At 38.4% G+C, this 18410-nt stretch overlaps 1 protein-coding gene across 2 annotated transcripts in view; it reads left to right on the plus strand.

Moving 5' to 3' along the window:
• Positions 1–13618, plus strand: part of LOC123518332 (putative phospholipase B-like 2) — a 39395-nt gene extending 25777 nt beyond the window's left edge. For both annotated transcript variants that reach the window (XM_045279095.1, XM_045279094.1), the window contains exons 8-9: positions 6039–6190; positions 12524–13618. In XM_045279095.1, the coding sequence (XP_045135030.1) occupies positions 6039–6190; positions 12524–13115 (744 nt within the window). In that variant the 3' untranslated portion in view covers positions 13116–13618. The remainder of the gene's footprint in view (positions 1–6038; positions 6191–12523) is intronic.
• The last annotated feature ends 4792 nt before the right edge of the window (positions 13619–18410 follow it).

An 18410-nucleotide genomic window follows, 5' to 3' on the forward strand; every position in this document is an offset into this window, starting at 1 on the left:
AGGGAGCAAATGAAAAGTGGAAGGAATTTATAAAAATATACAAAGAAGGTGAGAAAAAATTTGTACCAATAAGACAACATAGAGAAGTTGGAAAGCAGGACTGGTTTAACGATAGATGTGAAAAGGCTAGAACAAGAAAAGAGGATGCATGGAAGAGGTGGAGAAGGAAAAGACGGATTAAGCAGTGGGAAAGTTACAAAAGAGCAAGAAATGAATATGTGTTGATTAGAAGAGAAGAAAGAAAGAAACAAGAAAAGGATATAATTGATAAATGTAAAGACCAACCAAGGCTTTTTACAGACATGTGAACAACAACATCAAAAATAGAGAAAGTATTGAAAGTTTAGAAGTAAATGGAGTATGCAGTGAAGATCCCAGGAAATGGCAGAGGCTATGAATGGATGCTTTCGGAAGGTATTCACAAAGGAGACTGCTTTTGACAAACCACTGGTAATGGAACAGAAAGGGATTATGAAGGAGTTTCAAGTAACTGTGGAGGAGATCAAGAACATGATGGGGAGTTTAGAAGTGAGAAAAGCTGTGGGACCTGATGGGGTATCAGGATGGATTTTAAGAGAATGCAGGAGCAATTGGCAGAAAAAGTTTGTGAAGTAATTGATGCCTCATTAAGGGAAGGTGTAGTGCCCCAAGACTGGAAAAGAGCTAACATTGTCCCAATCTATAAATCAGGTAACAAGAGAGACCCATTGAACTATAGACCAGTGTCACTTACAAGTGTGGTAGCTAAGATGTGTGAGAGGGTGGTGAAGAATAGATGGACAGACTTCTTGGAGAAAATGACATACTTTGTGAGTGTCAATTTGGTTTTAGGAAAGGGCGTTCATGCACGACAAACCTGATATGTTACTATTCGAGGGTGATAGATGTAATACAGGAAAGAGATGGTTGGGCTGATGGAATATATCTGGATTTAAAAAAGGCCTTTGATAAGGTACCACACCAGAGACTGATCTGGAAACTTGAAATGGTAGGAGGAGTGCATGGCAGTTTACTAAAATGGATGGAAGACTTTTGGTAGGAAGAGAAATGAGAACAATAATTAAGGACAGACCATCAGAATGGGGATTGGTGGAGAGTGGAGTTCCACAGGGATCAGTGTTGGCACCAGTAATGTTCGCAGTCTACATAAATGACATGGTGGATGGGGTGTCCAGTTATGTGAGCCTATTTGCAGACGATGCAAAATTGTTAAGAAAAGTGAGATGTGACAAAGATTGCGAACTACTCCAGGAAGACTTGGACAGAATATGGAAATGGAGCTGTACATGGCAAATGGAGTTCAACACGACAAAATGCAAGAAAATAGAGTTTGGCAAGAGTGAAAGAAGAATCAGGAGTATGTACAAGATAGGAAATGAAGACATAAAACCAGTCATGAAGAAAAAGACCTTGGGGTGACAATTACCAATGACCTATCGCCAGAGAGACATATAAACAAAATAATTGGAGAAGTATTGAACTTATTGAGGAACATAAGAGTGGCGTCAGATATCTAGATGAAGAAATGATGAAGAAAATAATTACTGCAATGATAAGACCGAGGCTTGAATATGCAACAATACAGTGGGCTCCGAACTTAAAGAAACACATAAGGAAACTAGAGAAAGTACAGAGGGCTGCAACGAAAATGGTGCCTGACTTAAGAGATTTGACTTATGAAGACAGACTGAAAAGAATGCAACTTCCAACCCTGGAAAACAGAAGAGAAAGGGGAGACCTGATAGCAATATACAGAGTGATGATTGGCATGGAAAAATGGATAGGGAAGATCTGTGTATGTGGAATGGAAGAATGTCGAGAGGGCATGGGAAAAACTAAAATGGCCACTTATAGGAGAGATGTGAAAAATATAGCTTCCTCATAGAAGGGTGGAAGCATGGAATAGTTTAGACGTGGAAGTGGTCAACGCAAGGAATATTCATGATTTTAAGAAAAGCTGGACATTAATAGATATGGAGACGGGACAACACGAGCATAGCTCTTTTCCCGTATGTTACAATTAGGTAAATACAATTAGGTAAATACACACACACACACACACACACACACACACACACACACACACACACACACACACACACACACACACACACACACACACACACACACACACACACACACACACACACCTATAGACCAGTGTCACTTACAAGTGTGGTAGCTAAGATGTGTGAGAGGGTGGTGAAGAATAGATGGACAGACTTCTTGGAGAAAAATGACATGCTTTGTGAGTGTCAATTTGGTTTTAGAAAAGGGCGTTCATGCACGACAAACCTGATATGTTACTATTCGAGGGTGATAGATGTAATACAGGAAAGAGATGGTTGGGCTGATGGAATATATCTGGATTTAAAAAAGGCCTTTGATAAGGTACCACACCAGAGACTGATCTGGAAACTTGAAATGGTAGGAGGAGTGCATGGCAGTTTACTAAAATGGATGGAAGACTTTTGGTAGGAAGAGAAATGAGAACAATAATTAAGGACAGACCATCAGAATGGGGCTTGGTGGAGAGTGGAGTTCCACAGGGATCAGTGTTGGCACCAGTAATGTTTGCAGTCTACATAAATGACATGGTGGATGGGGTGTCCAGTTATGTGAGCCTATTTGCAGACGATGCAAAATTGTTAAGAAAAGTGAGATGTGACAAAGATTGCGAACTACTCCAGGAAGACTTGGACAGAATATGGAAATGGAGCTGTACATGGCAAATGGAGTTCAACACGACAAAATGCAAGAAATTAGAGTTTGGCAAGAGTGAAAGAAGAATCAGGAGTATGTACAAGATAGGAAATGAAGACATAAAACCAGTCATGAAGAAAAGACCTTGGGGTGACAATTACCAATGACCTATCACCAGAGAGACATATAAACAAAATAATTGGAGAAGTATTGAACTTATTGAGGAACATAAGAGTGGCGTTCGTATATTTAGATGAAGAAATGATGAAGAAAATAATTACTGCAATGATAAGACCAAGGCTTGAATATGCAACAATACAGTGGGCTCCGAACTTAAAGAAACACATAAGGAAACTAGAGAATGCAAGAAATTAGAGTTTGGCAAGAGTGAAAGAAGAATCAGGAGTATGTACAAGATAGGAAATGAAGACATAAAAACCAGTCATGAAGAAAAAGACCTTGGGGTGACAATTACCAATGACCTATCGCCAGAGAGACATATAAACAAAATAATTGGAGAAGTATTGAACTTATTGAGGAACATAAGAGTGGCGTCAGATATTTAGATGAAGAAATGATGAAGAAAATAATTACTGCAATGATAAGACCAAGGCTTGAATATGCAACAATACAGTGGGCTCCGAACTTAAAGAAACACATAAGGAAACTAGAGAAAGTACAGAGGGCTGCAACAAAAATGGTGCCTGACTTAAGAGATTTGACTTATGAAGACAGACTGAACAGAATGCAACTTCCGACCCTGGAAAACAGAAGAGAAAGGGAGACCTGATAGCAATATACAGAGTGATGATTGGCATGGAAAAATGGATAGGGAAGATCTGTGTATGTGGAATGAAAGAATGTCGAGAGGGCATGGGAAAAACTAAAATGGCCACTTATAGGAGAGATGTGAAAAATATAGCTTCCTCATAGAAGGGTGGAAGCATGGAATAGTTTAGACGTGGAAGTGGTCAACGCAAGGAATATTCATGATTTTAAGAAAAAGCTGGACATTAGTAGATATGGAGACGGGACAGTACGAGCATAGCTCTTTTCCCGTATGTTACAATTAGGTAAATACAATTAGGTAAATACACACACACACACACACACACACACACACACACACACACACACACACACACACACACACACACACACACACACACACACACACACACACACACACACACACACACACACACACACACACACACACACACACACACACACACCTACTAAAATCCTTCAGTGATGTTTTCCATGCACTTGGATCTCATGGGTTGGCTTCTATTGTTTTCCAGATCTGTGCTTCTGTACATACACCTTGTCTAGTCAGACTCTTTTAATTCTGTGTATCAACATTTGCAATTTCTTCTTGCTATAAGTTCACCTTATTCCTAAGTGTTGACAATTCTAAACCCTCGGATTACCATCCTATTGCCTTAACTTCCTGCTTAATCAGGCCTTAACAGCAAAATTCTTTAAGATCTTGCTTTTTTTACTGAGTCTTCATCATCCTCTTTTAGAGATTTTGGTGAAACTTTAGCTGTCACTGTAGACATATCAAAAACTTTCAATAGAATCTGGTTCAAAGCTTTGATATCCAAACCACCCTCCTAATGGTTCTATCCTTCTCTTTGTAACTTCATGTCAAGTTTTCTCTCTGACTGATCTATTGCTCCTGTGGTAGACAGCTAGTGTTCTTCTAAATAAATTAACAGTGGTGTTCCTCAGGATTCTGTGCTGTCATCCACTCTATTCATATTATTCACATCAATGATCTTTTAATCCAATCTTTTTGTCTGATCAACTCAAATGCTGATGATACCACTCTACATTTTTCCATGTCCATTCAGAGACAACCATCCCTTCAGAAAGTAAACAGATCACACAGGGATGCCACAGAATACCTAACTATTGATCTCTCTAAAATTTCTGATGGGGCAGAGAAAACTTAGCATTGTTCAATGCCTCAAAAACTAATTCCTATGTAAAATTAACATAATCTAGACAACTATCCCCTCTTCAATGACACTCAACTGTCCTTCTCTTCTACACTAAATAGCCTTGATCTATCTTTTAGTTAACTGGAAACTTAACATCTTGTCTCTTGCTAAAACAGCTTCTTTGAAGTTGGCTGTTCTGCATCATCTCTGCCTGTTTTTCTCACCTCCCCCAACCTTTACTCTGTACAGGGGCCTTATCTACCATGTATGGAGTATTTTTCACATGTATGGGAAGATCCACTCATACTGCTCTCTTGGATAAGTTGGAATCAAAAGCTTTTCATCTTATGAACTCCCTCTAACTGACTGTCTTCAGCCTCTTTCTTACTGTCACAGTGTTGGATCTTTTACTCGTACTATCTTCTACTGCTATTTTCATTCCAACTGCTCCTCTGATTTTGCTAACTGCATGCCTCCCCTCCTCCCATGACCTTGCTGCACAAGACTTTCTTCTTTTTCTCACCCTGATTTTGTCTACTTCTCTAATGCAAGAATTAACCAGCACTCTGAATCATTCATCCCTTTCTCTGGTACACTCTGGAATTCCCTACCTGCTTCTGTATCTCCATCTACCTATGAATTGAATTAATTTAAGAGGGTTTCAAGACATTTATCCCATTCTTTTGGCTAACTCTCTTGACCCATTCAGGGGGGACTAGCATATCAGTGGGCCTGTTTGTTTGATAACATTTGTTGCTGTTGGTCAATTTTCCCCTTTCAAGACACTTTTCTTTCAATTTTTTATTACCACTTTCAACTGCTTGCAAACCATCACCCCAGCAAGATTGTTTTGTTTCCATACACCACCCAAACCAAAACAAAACACACAATCTGCAATCTTAATCTTGACATGAGCAAGACTCACTAAGTTTTTTAGTGTGACGCTGTTACTCCTTGAGGTAAGACACACTTTCATACAATCAGAATTGCACCTATCTTAACATTCTTACCTTACATACATGTAAAAAAACCCCTGCTAAAAATAGAAAAATTATGATATTAGGCCTGTAGTCTCACTGTCAGTGCTAACGCCATATGCCATGTACGTGTTTACATCTCGCAACAAGATTGGTATGTAGGCTACTAGCAAATATTGAAGTTTTAAATGGGATCTAATAATGATTGAAATGCATGTGAGAGTCTTCAATGTCAAGTGAAATCCTTCAATTCATATTCAGAGCTTAAATCTACTCATGTATTTTTATTTATTTATTTTTTTCAATGCCTGCCAAAACTGGGTGCTTCTTATGAGCCCATGCGTCTTATGAGCCAACAAATACGGTAAATATAGGTAGATGGATTTTTAATGCACATTTTAAATTACAGTTGCAGGAATGGATTCGTACAATTGTTGCAAATCGTCTTGGCATTGATGGCAAGAGCTGGTCTAATTTCTTCTCAATGCACAACAGTGGAACTTACAACAACCAGTGGATGGTTGTTGATTATAAGCTCTTCAAACCACGAAAGAATATCAGGTAAAATTTTCTTTGTAGTGTCTAAGGCTTTTAAACCTAAGGTAGTTATTATGAACTTAGGTTTGCTATCAACAGGATAATGACAATTTTTTTGTTTTCTAGTTTCATGATACCATATTTTCCATTATAGGGATTGAAAGTAATGTTTTGTGATTGAAAAATAGCCAGGTTGTATTACAGATTCTGCCATTAAGAATGACCACTGGCCATAGGAACTTTTAGAGCAGCATTAGTGGTCCATTAATAAATGAGAACAAGACCAATTGGTACAACCATGGGATAATAATATAATATTTTGAAGCATTGGAGATATGGAGTGTCTGGTATGAAGTTTGTAGAATACTGGCCAAGCATATGGTGTGAAGTATGTAGAATACTGGTCAGGCATATTGTGTGAAGTACATGGAATACTGGCCAAGTACATGGTGTAAAATAGAGTGGTACGTTGTGATAACGAACTTTATGGTAACAGATTTCACTCAATAATGGACTGGTTGGATAATAAACAGTAGCAATTTTCCCCCCCTCCCCCCATGAATTCATTGTTTCCACATGGCTGTGTGGATGAATACACATATAAAATGATAAAAGCCAAAAAGGTTCATGTTTACCTACTCTTGCATGCTGGATACCAATGTGACTTTGGTTTCTGTATGATTTGCAAAACTTTTAATAAGGTGGAGAGCTGTGACTACTTGCTCGTGACCTGAGTGACCCTTATGGTGAATTGCGGCCCTGGGTTGGTTGAACCATTGGTCTGCCGGTGTGAATATCTAGTTAAGCATTTCTGTTAAAATGTTTTTGGGCAAGTGAGGTTAATGATACTGCCACACTGGGTGGGAGAGGCTAGCAGAGAGAGAGAGGGAGAGGGAGAGGGAGGGAGAGGGAGAGGGAGGGAGAGAGAGAGAGAGAGAGAGAGAGAGAGAGAGAGAGAGAGAGAGAGAGAGAGAGAGAGAGAGAGAGAGAGAGAGAGAGAGAGAGAGAGAGAGAGAGAGAGAGAGAGAGAGAGAGAGAGAGAGATTTTGTTAAAGTGATGGTGCTGCAACAGCACACCTCTAGCAAGCACTAAGGGGATCCTCGCAATTTGACAGGGTTAGGGCAGTTTTTCATCGGTCGAATCAGCATTTATTCAAATCGTGAAGCAATTTTTTCCATAAGATACTTAAGAATTAGGGGGGATAGGGACTAACCTCCAGTCTAGACCCTCTCAAAATATCACTATAACCACTAAAAAAACACTAACTTAGACTAAATCAGTTCTATTAAAGGCTTCGTTTATATCTAACTTTTTTTTTTAAACACATTAAGGTGCTGTACAGTACATTTTTGGAAATAAAAACACTTGCAGTGGTCTTGCGGTACTTGTCACTGTTCTTCCAAATTGTTGATACTGTTGATCTAGGGACACCTGTTTGCACTGCAATGACACTGTGAGCTATACCTGCCTCACACTTTCTTATAAACTCAAGCTTATCTTTGAAAGGTAGGAAATTGTGCTTCTTAGGGGTGGGGCTGGAGGTGGCTTTCTGTCGTCTTGAGTCAGATGAAACGCATGGTTTTCTTCTAGCGTCAATTTTTTAGTCAAATTAAGATCTTTGGTTTCTAATTAACACTTTTATAATAAAATTAATTTTCTTGTTAATTGGAATGATGCTATAATCTCAAATCAATAGAATCTTGTTAAGTAGATGTAAATATATTTGTATATATATATTTTTTGTCCTAGCCTACCAGTGAAAAGTAGTTCAGTGATTTGTTTACATTTCTCTGGGACTGCGACGTTCTAAGGTAAAGCTTCCAAGGAACAAGTGGCCAAGATGAGCAGCTCTGTTGTTTATGAGTGGACAAAGCTATCTGAAGAGTTTCTCATAGAGAGCATTAAAAGCCAAAAATAGCTACAGCTTGCTGGGGGTGAAGGGGCCGTCATGTTTGTTTACAGTTGACAAACGCGACAAAGGCGGAAGCAAGCTTGTGTGTGACAACTAGTGTCGACAAAAGTTGACAGTCTTTAGAAAGTTGACGGAAAAGTGCTAGTGTGACACTGCCTTAAGCGACGCCACAGGGTAGTGTCGTCGGTTTACACTTCCGCCTGGCGGGTTTGCGGCGATTTTGAGGTGGCTGCAGATTTGACCGGGTGGGTGGCACGTGAGATAGGAATGTCGAATTGGTGAGTCAGTTGGTCGAGCCTTGAGGATTGGCAATGATTTGAACTGTGAACAGTCGAATCACGAGGATCCCTTTATAGCAGTGCTGTCCAAACATTTTTACCTATTGTACTCTTTATTGCCGCCTTCTACTGTTACGTACCCCCGTAATGGCTGATTAAACTCAGTTACATTTAGCATAATGCAAATAACATATCAAATATGAAAAGAGTGCATAATAGGAGTGCTGGTCAATAAAATTAAAACTTTAATGCTAAAATATAAAGAATTATTTAGAAACAAAATGCATGAAAATTACTTACAGCTTGGCTGTATTGAGTCTACTGCAATGATCAGGCTTTGTTTCAGGTTGACATTCAATTTGTTTCTCTGTTTTGATTTGATAACACTTATTGCGGATAAAGACGCCTCACAAAGGTAAGTAGATCCAAAGGGAAGAAGTTTTTCGAAGGCAATTTTTCCTAAGTCTGGCTGCTCCTTCTTCACAGAGCTCCAGAAGCAAGTGACATTTGATCTCTCAAATAACAGTTTTAGGCCACGGTCCGCACACACTTCTATCAGTGTTTCCTGAAGGCAAATAGGAAGCATTTTCTCTTGTCCAGACAAGAGGATTGGATTTGTAATCCAGTCCAGCTGTGCTGATTGTTCATGTATGTCAGGAATGTAAGACTTAAAAGTACTGATGAAGTTGGACATATGTTCCACAATGACTGGTTTCACAGTGGCTTTCTCATAATGTTATCGGGAAAGTAGGCATCTGACAGAGGAAAACACGTAAAATATCCCTCCTGAGCATGTCTCCTTTCATAGCCCTAATTTTTTTGAAAACCAGCATCTTTGTCATACAGGTTGAGAATGTTTGTGTCCTTACCTTGCAGAGACATATCTAACTCTTTCAGTTTGTTGAATATGTCTGATAGATATGCCAGTTGTGCAAGCCGAGTAGTTTAAAAAAAAATGTGGCAAGAAGAGACCCCCTGTTCTGATAAGAATGAAGCTACCTTATCTCACAACTCAAACAATCTGGCGAGTATCCTCCCACGAGACAGCCAGTGCACATCTGTGTAATAGTTCTGTGTGCTCTGACCCCATGCTTTCACACAATCTGTGAAACAGACAAGTATTAAGTGGCCTTGACTTTATAAAGTTGATTGCTTTGACGGCGTCATTCAGAATCTCGTGCAATTGTGAACTCATTGTCTTTGGTACTAAAAATTCTCTGTGAATGATACAATGAGTCCACTCAACATCAGGATTTTTCTTGTTTAATCCTTGCCACCAGTCCCTTCACCTTACCAGTCATTGATACGGCAACATCTGTACACATACTCATGCAAGATTTCCAGCTAAGCCCTTGTTCAATGAAGAACCGATTAATGACATTGAAAAAAAGCTTCCCTTGATGTTCTCTTCCAATTTGTTTTACAAAACTATGTGTTCCTTGATATCATCTTCATCAATATATCTCACAAATGAGACAAGTTGAGCTTGCCCACTGATGTCAGTTGATTCATCAACTTGGAGAGAAAATGACTGGCTTGCCTTCAGTTTATTCACAACTTGATCCTGAATATCAGCATTTATTTCACTTCCCCTGCGAGAGACAGTTTTGTGTGATAAAGGAAGTGTTTTTAGTTGGTCAGCTGTCTTTTGATTCAGCATTATTTCAGCCATCATACCTACAGCTGGCAAAATAAGTTCTTCAGCAATACTGAATGGCTCTTTGGCTTTAGGAGTTAATAGAGATACAGCTAAAGATGCTTTCAGAACCTTGTCTGAAGTTGTGGTGGCTTTCTGAAGCTTTCTTTTGAAGAATTCTGCCGGTTAACCAACATGACACTGGTGTTTTGTTTTCTGGTGACGCTGGAGGTGAGCTGGTTTCATACTACTGTTGGCCAACCTCTCCCCACAAAAGAAGCACAAAGATTCCCGAGGATCAGAAGTCTTAGCAGTATATCCCAAAAGCACATAATCTTCCTTGTACTGCCGATTTTTAGGAAGATCTGTCTTCTTTTTTTTTGTGCATCTGTTTGATTACCTTCATCTGCGTCACCACTGAGGCTGCAGCAGCTGTCACGTTTTAGCCATCTATCCATTATTGCTGTTAACGAGCAACTGCGTCTATAAGCTAGTACGTCACTTTCAAAAACAAACACTCACACTTTGACGCCTAAGACAAAACTGAACAACAGTGAGTGGCTCCTCAGCTGTCAACACTGCTCTCGTACGCGTACAGTTCCCGAACAATTACTGGGTGTCCGTCCATCCCCCTCCCAGTGCTTTCATAGAAAATGGAAGTTTCTGGTGTGTGTGAGTGTGTGTGTGTGTTTTCATCGCCTTGTCACGCACTTTGATCTATGCTACGTACCCGTGGGGGTACGCGGACCCCAGTTTGGACAACACTGCTTTATAGGATACTTTATAGACACTACTTGCTGTAGTGTCTATTAAGTATCCTTGTTGACATGTTTTCTCTTTAGTTCCTTTTCAGTTTCTTTTCTCTATACTTTTATAATTGATATAACTTTTCTTTAATCTCTTTCAACTCTTCTCCTCTAACTGACTGTCTTGATTCTTTAAGTCACCGCCGCAATGTTGCATCTTTATCTGTCTTCTACCGCTGTTTTCATGCTGTCTGCTCTTCTGAACTTGCTAACTGCTTGCCTTCCCCTCCTGCGGCCTCGCTGCACAAGACTCTCTACTTCTTCTCATCCCTATTCTGTCCATCTTCCTAATGCAAGAGTTAACCAGTATCTTCACTCCTTCATTCCCTACACTGGTAAACTCTGGAACTCTCTACCTGTGTCTGTATTTCCACCTGCCTATGACTTAAACTCTTTCAAAAGAGGAGTGTCAAGACACCTCTTACGTTAACTGGACCCTCCTTTTAGATTTTTTTGTTTTTTCTTTCTCCTACTTTCCTCTCAACAGGGCCTGGCAACCAGCGGATTTTTTTTTCCCAACACTGGTTTTCTTTCCCCAAAAAATTCCCCAATCACTTGATTTTTGTCATCATTTACCGGTCTTTTGAGGTCTACAGTTTCATTTCTTATTTTCTTTAACTGAAGGTAATTTAATATGAAGTGGGGTAGTTTTCTTCGAGATGGCATAATAAGCAAATGGGGTATTTGTGAAGCTCAGCTGCCAGATGGCTCTATAGAAGTCTTTCTCCATCCTAAATGTGGCATTTGCACAAGGAAATGTTATCAAGTGCTGAATGGGAATACCTCTACACGCACCTTACATATGCAGTCTTGCTACAGACTGGTCAGATACCAAATTTTTTGGACCATAATGGTAGTTTTTCTACGAATCCATAGTTCCCATGTGGCCATGTGGATGAATACACATATGATTAACAAGCCAAAAAAGGGCTGTGCTTGTCTACCCCTTGCATGCTAGATTGTAACTCGTTTTGTTGATCTTTGATTTACAAAACTTGTAATAAGGTGAAGAACTGTGACTGCTAGGCTGTAGGGTCACAGGAGCTACACTTAGGGTGAATTTGGGTCCTACACTGTTTGGACCCGTGACCTGCCGGTGTGAATTGTTAGTTATGCCTTTTTATTTGAATGTTGTTGGGCAAGCAAGGATAATGACACTGCCACACTGATAGAGAGAGAGAGAGAGAGAGAGAGAGAGAGAGAGAGAGAGAGAGAGCCTGAGTTGATGAAGAGCAGACGACAAAAACAAAATAAAATTCTGTAATCACTTGATTTTTTTTCTTCATTTACTGGTCTTTGGAGGTCTACAATTTCTTCTTTTTTCTTTTAACTGTTACTGAGGGTAACTTAGTTTGAAGTGGACTAGATTTTCTTCTAGAGGACATAATGGGCAAATTGTGTCCTAAGCACTGGCAGAAAGTAACAACACACCCACTTCTCCAACCCCATCCCCCTCTCTCTCTCTCTCTCTCTCTCTCTCTCTCTCTCTCTCTCTCTCTCTCTCTCTCTCTCTCTCTCTGTCTGTCTGTCTGTCTGTCTGTCTGTCTGTCTGTCTGTCTGTCTGTCTGTCTGTCTGTCTGTCTGTCTGTCTGTCTGTCTCTCTCTCTCTCTCTCTCTCTCTCTCTCTCTCTCTCTCTCTCTCTCTCTCTCTCTCTCTCTCTCTCTCTCTCTCTCTCTCTCTCTCTCTCTCTCTTTTGTTAATGTTATCTCTTATCTGTTTTCAGACAAAACACACTGTGGATCTTGGAGCAACTTCCTGGCATAATTGTGGCTAAGGACCAGTCACATATCCTACGTAAGCAGTCATATTGGCCTAGCTACAATACTCCATTCTACAAATCTATATTTAATCTTAGTGGAGCTCCAGCCATGGTTGAACGTTTTGGTGATTGGTTTTCCTATGATAAAACTCCTCGAGCTTTGATTTTCAAGAGAGATCATAGTTCTGTAAAAAATTTACGTACTATGATCAAACTAATGAGATACAATAACTTTCAGTATGATGAACTCTCAAGATGTAACTGCACTCCTCCATATAGTGCAGAGAATGCAATTTCTGCCAGAAATGATTTGAACCCTAAAAATGGGACCTATCCATTTGGAGCATTGGGTCACAGATCCCATGGGGGAACAGACATGAAAGTCACAAACCTTAAAATGGCAGGGAAACTTTCATTTCTTGCTGTCAATGGTCCAACATATGATCAGCAACCAGTTTTCAAGTGGAGTGAAAAGGACTTTGCAAATAATACTCCTCATTATGGGCATCCAGATGCATGGAACTTCCCTGTAATTGGTGTCCGATGGTTGTGGTAGTAAAGTTTTAGTTGATATAGAATAAATACCTTAATATGGTTGTGACCTACTGTTGTGCCACTGTAATAGTCCAATTACCTATGGTCTGTTTGTAGCTAACATTAAGGTAAAGGGTAGATGGAATTTGATTTGGGAATTCAAACTCAGTGCATTCAAGACTTGTTTATAAACAACTAATTAAGGAGAAAACGATATGCAATATATATTGTAAGAAACAGGAAAGTGCTTGCCTTTCTTCTCATTCCATAATGAAGTACACTACCTATAGGCAGTCAGATAGAACAATGAAACTCAAAAGAGATTTTACTAGAGATGTACCGATGCATCGGTATCGGTATCGGAATCGGTGGTATCGGCCCATTTTTGGGTATCGGTATCGGTATCGGGTTATTTTATGCCGATACTTCCGATACCTAAAAGAAATTTACTACTTAGTGTTATATTCGATATAAGATATGGATGATACCAAATTAATATAATACGGCGTATTAAGTTTCTGTGGTGATTACTGTATGTCATAGAATAATGTTTTCTGTGGTAATAAGCCACAACCTAGAAATTTAGAATAAACTAAACTTTTTTCTATTTAATTGAAAAGATTAGGTGAAAGCTCATGTTTCTGAATTGGTCTACTAATGTGTAATGAATTAATATCAAAAGATGTCAGATTTAATTAAAGAGAAACATACACAACAAAATGAGTTTCTTTTGCTAATATTTTGTCTGTTTTACAATTTTAATAATTTTAAAATATTTTGATCGCCAAAATATCGTCAATAAAATTAATAATGAAAATGCACAAGACGAAATGGTCGCTAAAGGAGTAAGAAGTAAGAATTTCAAATAACTGACAAGAATCAGAAGACTGAGAAGATATTCATTCCAATTACTGAGTAATTTACCTTTGCAAATGGCTTCAAAAAGCTTCTAGAATTGCTCCTATTTCACAAACGTTCTCAGAAGGACTTACAGCATCCCCCAAAACAAAGCCTCCCATCTGATAACGCTCGCCGTCCACCAACTCATCCTGGTGTCCAGTGCAGTAATCACTATAAGTAGTAGTATCGGTATCGGTAGTAGTATCGGTATCGGCCCAATTAGGTGGTATTGGTATCAGTATCGGAATCGGCCAAAATTTTGGTATCGGTACATCTCTAGATTTTACCAGTAGTGGCATCATCTGTGATGATAATGAAATTATAAAAAATTTGACTACATTTATGGGAATCATGTAAAAGCAACATGCTTTTAGATACCTTGTCTTCATGCTACTATTTAATCCCTTGAGTATGATGATGCATTTCCATATTTCTTGTGGTTATTATTTGGTGATTTTATACAGCTCCAGAAACTTAGGTAGGGATTAAAATAGGAAAGACTGTGGCCATTAATCTTCTGATCTCTATATGTCAATACCTCTAATGTCAATAAAATGGCCTAATGGTACACAAATCTCAAGCTAAAAATGTCCCAGTACTGAAGCGTTAACATGCCACACTCACCAACCACAGAATAATTATTTATGTTACAACTTTGCATACTAAAGACCAAGATAACATTAATCCTAATGGGAGGTACTGCAAGGATTTCTTCATTTACAGAATTCTTAACTTTTTCCTGTTACCTCCATTACCCCCCAAAATTGTTAAACTACTCCCAGGCGATAATTTAGCCCCAGTTTGGGAACCACTGTCTGAAGATTTCATAAAAATACTGAATTTGTGTGGCAAGATGCTGGAAGGATGTGTGTGTATGGAGTGTAGTGTGTTTGAAAACTTTTTTAGGTTGGATTTTGTATGAAGTTTGTGTTCTTTTATTGTGAATTTTATATTTAGGTAAAGTTTTTGCATGTTTTGAAGTGAGGTGAGGGTGTGGCAGGATGCATTAGTGTTTGATGGAGTGTGTATTTACCTAGTTGTAGTTTTACAGGGCCTGGGCTTTATGCTCGTGTGGCCCCGTCTCCATATCTACACTTATCCAATTTTTCTTTAAAACTATGCACACACGTTACTGATACCACTTCTTCACTCAAACTGTTCCAAGTCTCAACACATCTTTGCGGGAAACTATATTTTTTAATATCTCTTAGACATCTTCCCTTCCTCAGCTTTTTACTATGCGATCTTGTGCTTCAAATGTCATATTCTTCTCTCAGGATCAGTTTCTCATTATCCACTTGGTCCATTCTGTTGATCAATTTATAAACTTGTATCAGATCCCCTCTCTCCCTTCTCTGTTCCAGGGTTGGTAGATCCATAGCCTTTAGTCTCTCCTCATATGTCATCCCTTCAAATTCTGGAACCATTCTTGTAGCCATTTTTTGTAGTCTCTCCAATTTCCTTATGTGTTTCTTTTTATGGGGGTCCACACTACTCCTGCATATTCCAATCTGGGTCTTATTATAGTACTTATCAATTTCTTCATCATTTCTTTGTCCATGTAGTGAAATGCTATTCCAATATTCCTTAGCAAATTATATGTCTCTCTGAAAATTCTATCAATATGGCTTACTGGTTGATTATTTTCTTCCATCGTCACTCCCAAATCCTTTTCCTTTTTTACTTTCTCCAGTTCTACTCCATCTCCCATCTTATAGATTCCCACTGGTCGTCTTTCACTCTTTCCCATTTCCATGACATGGCTTTTGTCCACATTGAATTCCATCTCCCACTTTTACTCCATTCCCAGATCTTATTTAGGTCTTCTTGCAGTATTTCACAATCCTCTTTTGCTTTATAACTCTGCACAGTTTCGCATCATCCAAAACAGATTTATGTAGCTGTTCACTCCTTCTGGCATGTCGTTATATATATGAGAAAAGTATTGGTGCCAATACTGACCCCTGTGGCACTCCGCTTTCTACTGCTCTCCACTTGGACTTCATATCTTTAACTACTGTCCTTATTTCTCTCCCCCTCAAATAATTTTCATCCATCTCAATGTGCTTCCTTTTAAGCCACCCTTCTCCTCTAACTTCCACAGTAATCTTGCATGTGGCACTTTATCAAATGCCTTTTTAAATCCAAATAAATACAGTCAACCCATCCTCTCTCTCTCTTGTACTCTATCAACTATTCTAGAATAGAAACTCAGTAAATTTGTTACACACGACTGCCCTTTTCTAAAACCAAATTGGCTATTTGATAATAATTTGTTGTCTTCAAGGAACTCGATCCATTGTTTCTTTATTATTCTTTCACACATCTTGCATATTACACTAGTTAGTGATACCGGTCTGTAATTTAAAGGTTCTTCCTTCCTTCCGCTCTTATATATGGGAACCACCTCAGCTCTTTTCCATTCTACTGGTACTGTTCCATTTTCTATTGAGCATTTTATGATGTTGTATATAGGACTTGCTAGTTCTTCCCTATATTCTTTCAATATTCTACCTGAGACTTCATCCGGTCCCATTGCCTTTTCTTCATCCAGTTCCTTCATTAACTCTTTTATTTCAAGCTTGGTTACTTTAATCTCTTTCATATAGATGGTCTCTCTATTACCCTGTGGCCTTTCAAATTTGGATTCCTTAGTAAAGACCTCCTGAAATTTACTATTTAACAGTTCTGCATACTTTTTGGGTCTTCCACCATCCCATTCTCTCCTTTTAACCTTTCTATGGTTTCTTTTTGCCTTATTTTCCCATTGATGAATCTGTAGAACAATTTCAGTTGCTCCTTGCATTTTTCAACAATGTCCTTTTCATAGTTCCTCTCCTCTTCCTTCCTCTCCTCTTGCTGTCTTGAAGTTTTCCTTATTTACTGCATTTCTATTTTTCCTCCACCTTTTCAATGCTCCATCTCTTTTCTCCTTTGCCCTAGCACACCTTGCGTTAAACCAATCTTTCTTTCCTTCTTTAGGTCTATATTTCGGGACTTATTTCCTGACTCCTGTTTTGTATATTTTCAAAAATAAGTTATATTTTTCTTGCACCCTCTCAGAGTTTTCCATCTCCTCCCAGTTAGCATATTTCAAATAGTTCTTGAGATTCTCAATATCAGCCTTTCTGTAATTTAATCGGTCTCCTTTGTATGATTCGTCTCTATCTTCTTTTCTCTCTTCTATATCCATTTCTAATATTACATGGTCACTCTTTCTCAATGGGCACTTATATCTTATATCATCATTCATTTGTATACCACTTGTAAAAACCAGGTCCAATCTCGCCAGTTCGTCGTTTCCTCTGAATCTTGTGTTTTCCTTTACTTTTTGGTCCATCATATTGTCTATCATTAGGTTCAGGAATCTTTCTCCCCAGGCTTCTTCCCCCATACCACTTTCATAATTTTCCCAGTCCACTTCTTTACAGTTGAAGTCTCCTACTAATATAACTTTTCTCCTTTCTTTAATGACTCTCATTAGACTCCTTATTGTGTCATCAATCATGTCTTTATATTCTTGATTGGTCCATGAATTTGTTTTTGGTGGCACATATGTTACAATGATTGTTAACTCTTTTTTATTAATATGCATCTTAATATACAGTACTTCTGCTTTTCCTTCCCCATATTCCACTTGGTTTACCACCATCTCTTTCCTTAACATTATCATGACTCCTCCTCCTTTACCGCCTCTGTCTTTCCTCCATACATTATATCTATTATCTATGTCTATTTTGATTGCCTCATTTAGTTTTGTTTCAGCCAGGCATACAATATCTGGTTTTTCTTTCTTTATGTAATCTTTAATTCTAATTTACTTGATAAAACCCGTCTATGTTCGTATACATCATTTTTAGTTTCTTGCCTTATCACTTTTAGTTAAACTTGTTCCACTTTTTCTCTTCCTTCTCTTTATATACCATTTCCTTATCCTGTCTCCTAGAATTCTCCAAAAAAATGCCTTTTTCTCCTCCTCTGACCTTTCATTATTTTTTTCCCTTACTGCTGCTGCCAGTTCATTGTATCTCTTCCTTTCTTCCTCATTTTATATTTTCTTATATATATATATATATATATATATATATATATATATATATATATATATATATATATATATATATATATATATATATATCCTTGCAGCCTTCTGTTTCTCTGAGTTTTGTTGTTCTATATAATATCTCTTCTGTTGCTGCTTGTGATTTTAGTAGTATCTTAATTGGCCTTGTTGTTCCATCTTGATAAGGTCCCATTCTGTGTATTTCCTCTACTTCCTCCTCTAGGTTCTGCCTATCTTCGTCGTTTAGATTTTTTAGTAGGTCTTTGACTGATTTCATTTCCTCTTTTTCCCTTCTTGGTCTATATTTTACATTTTTTTATTTTAGTCCAAATATGATTACACTCTTTTTCTTTT

Source organism: Portunus trituberculatus, chromosome 43, assembly GCF_017591435.1.
Source record: "Portunus trituberculatus isolate SZX2019 chromosome 43, ASM1759143v1, whole genome shotgun sequence".
Classification (NCBI taxonomy): Eukaryota; Metazoa; Arthropoda; class Malacostraca; order Decapoda; family Portunidae; genus Portunus; species Portunus trituberculatus.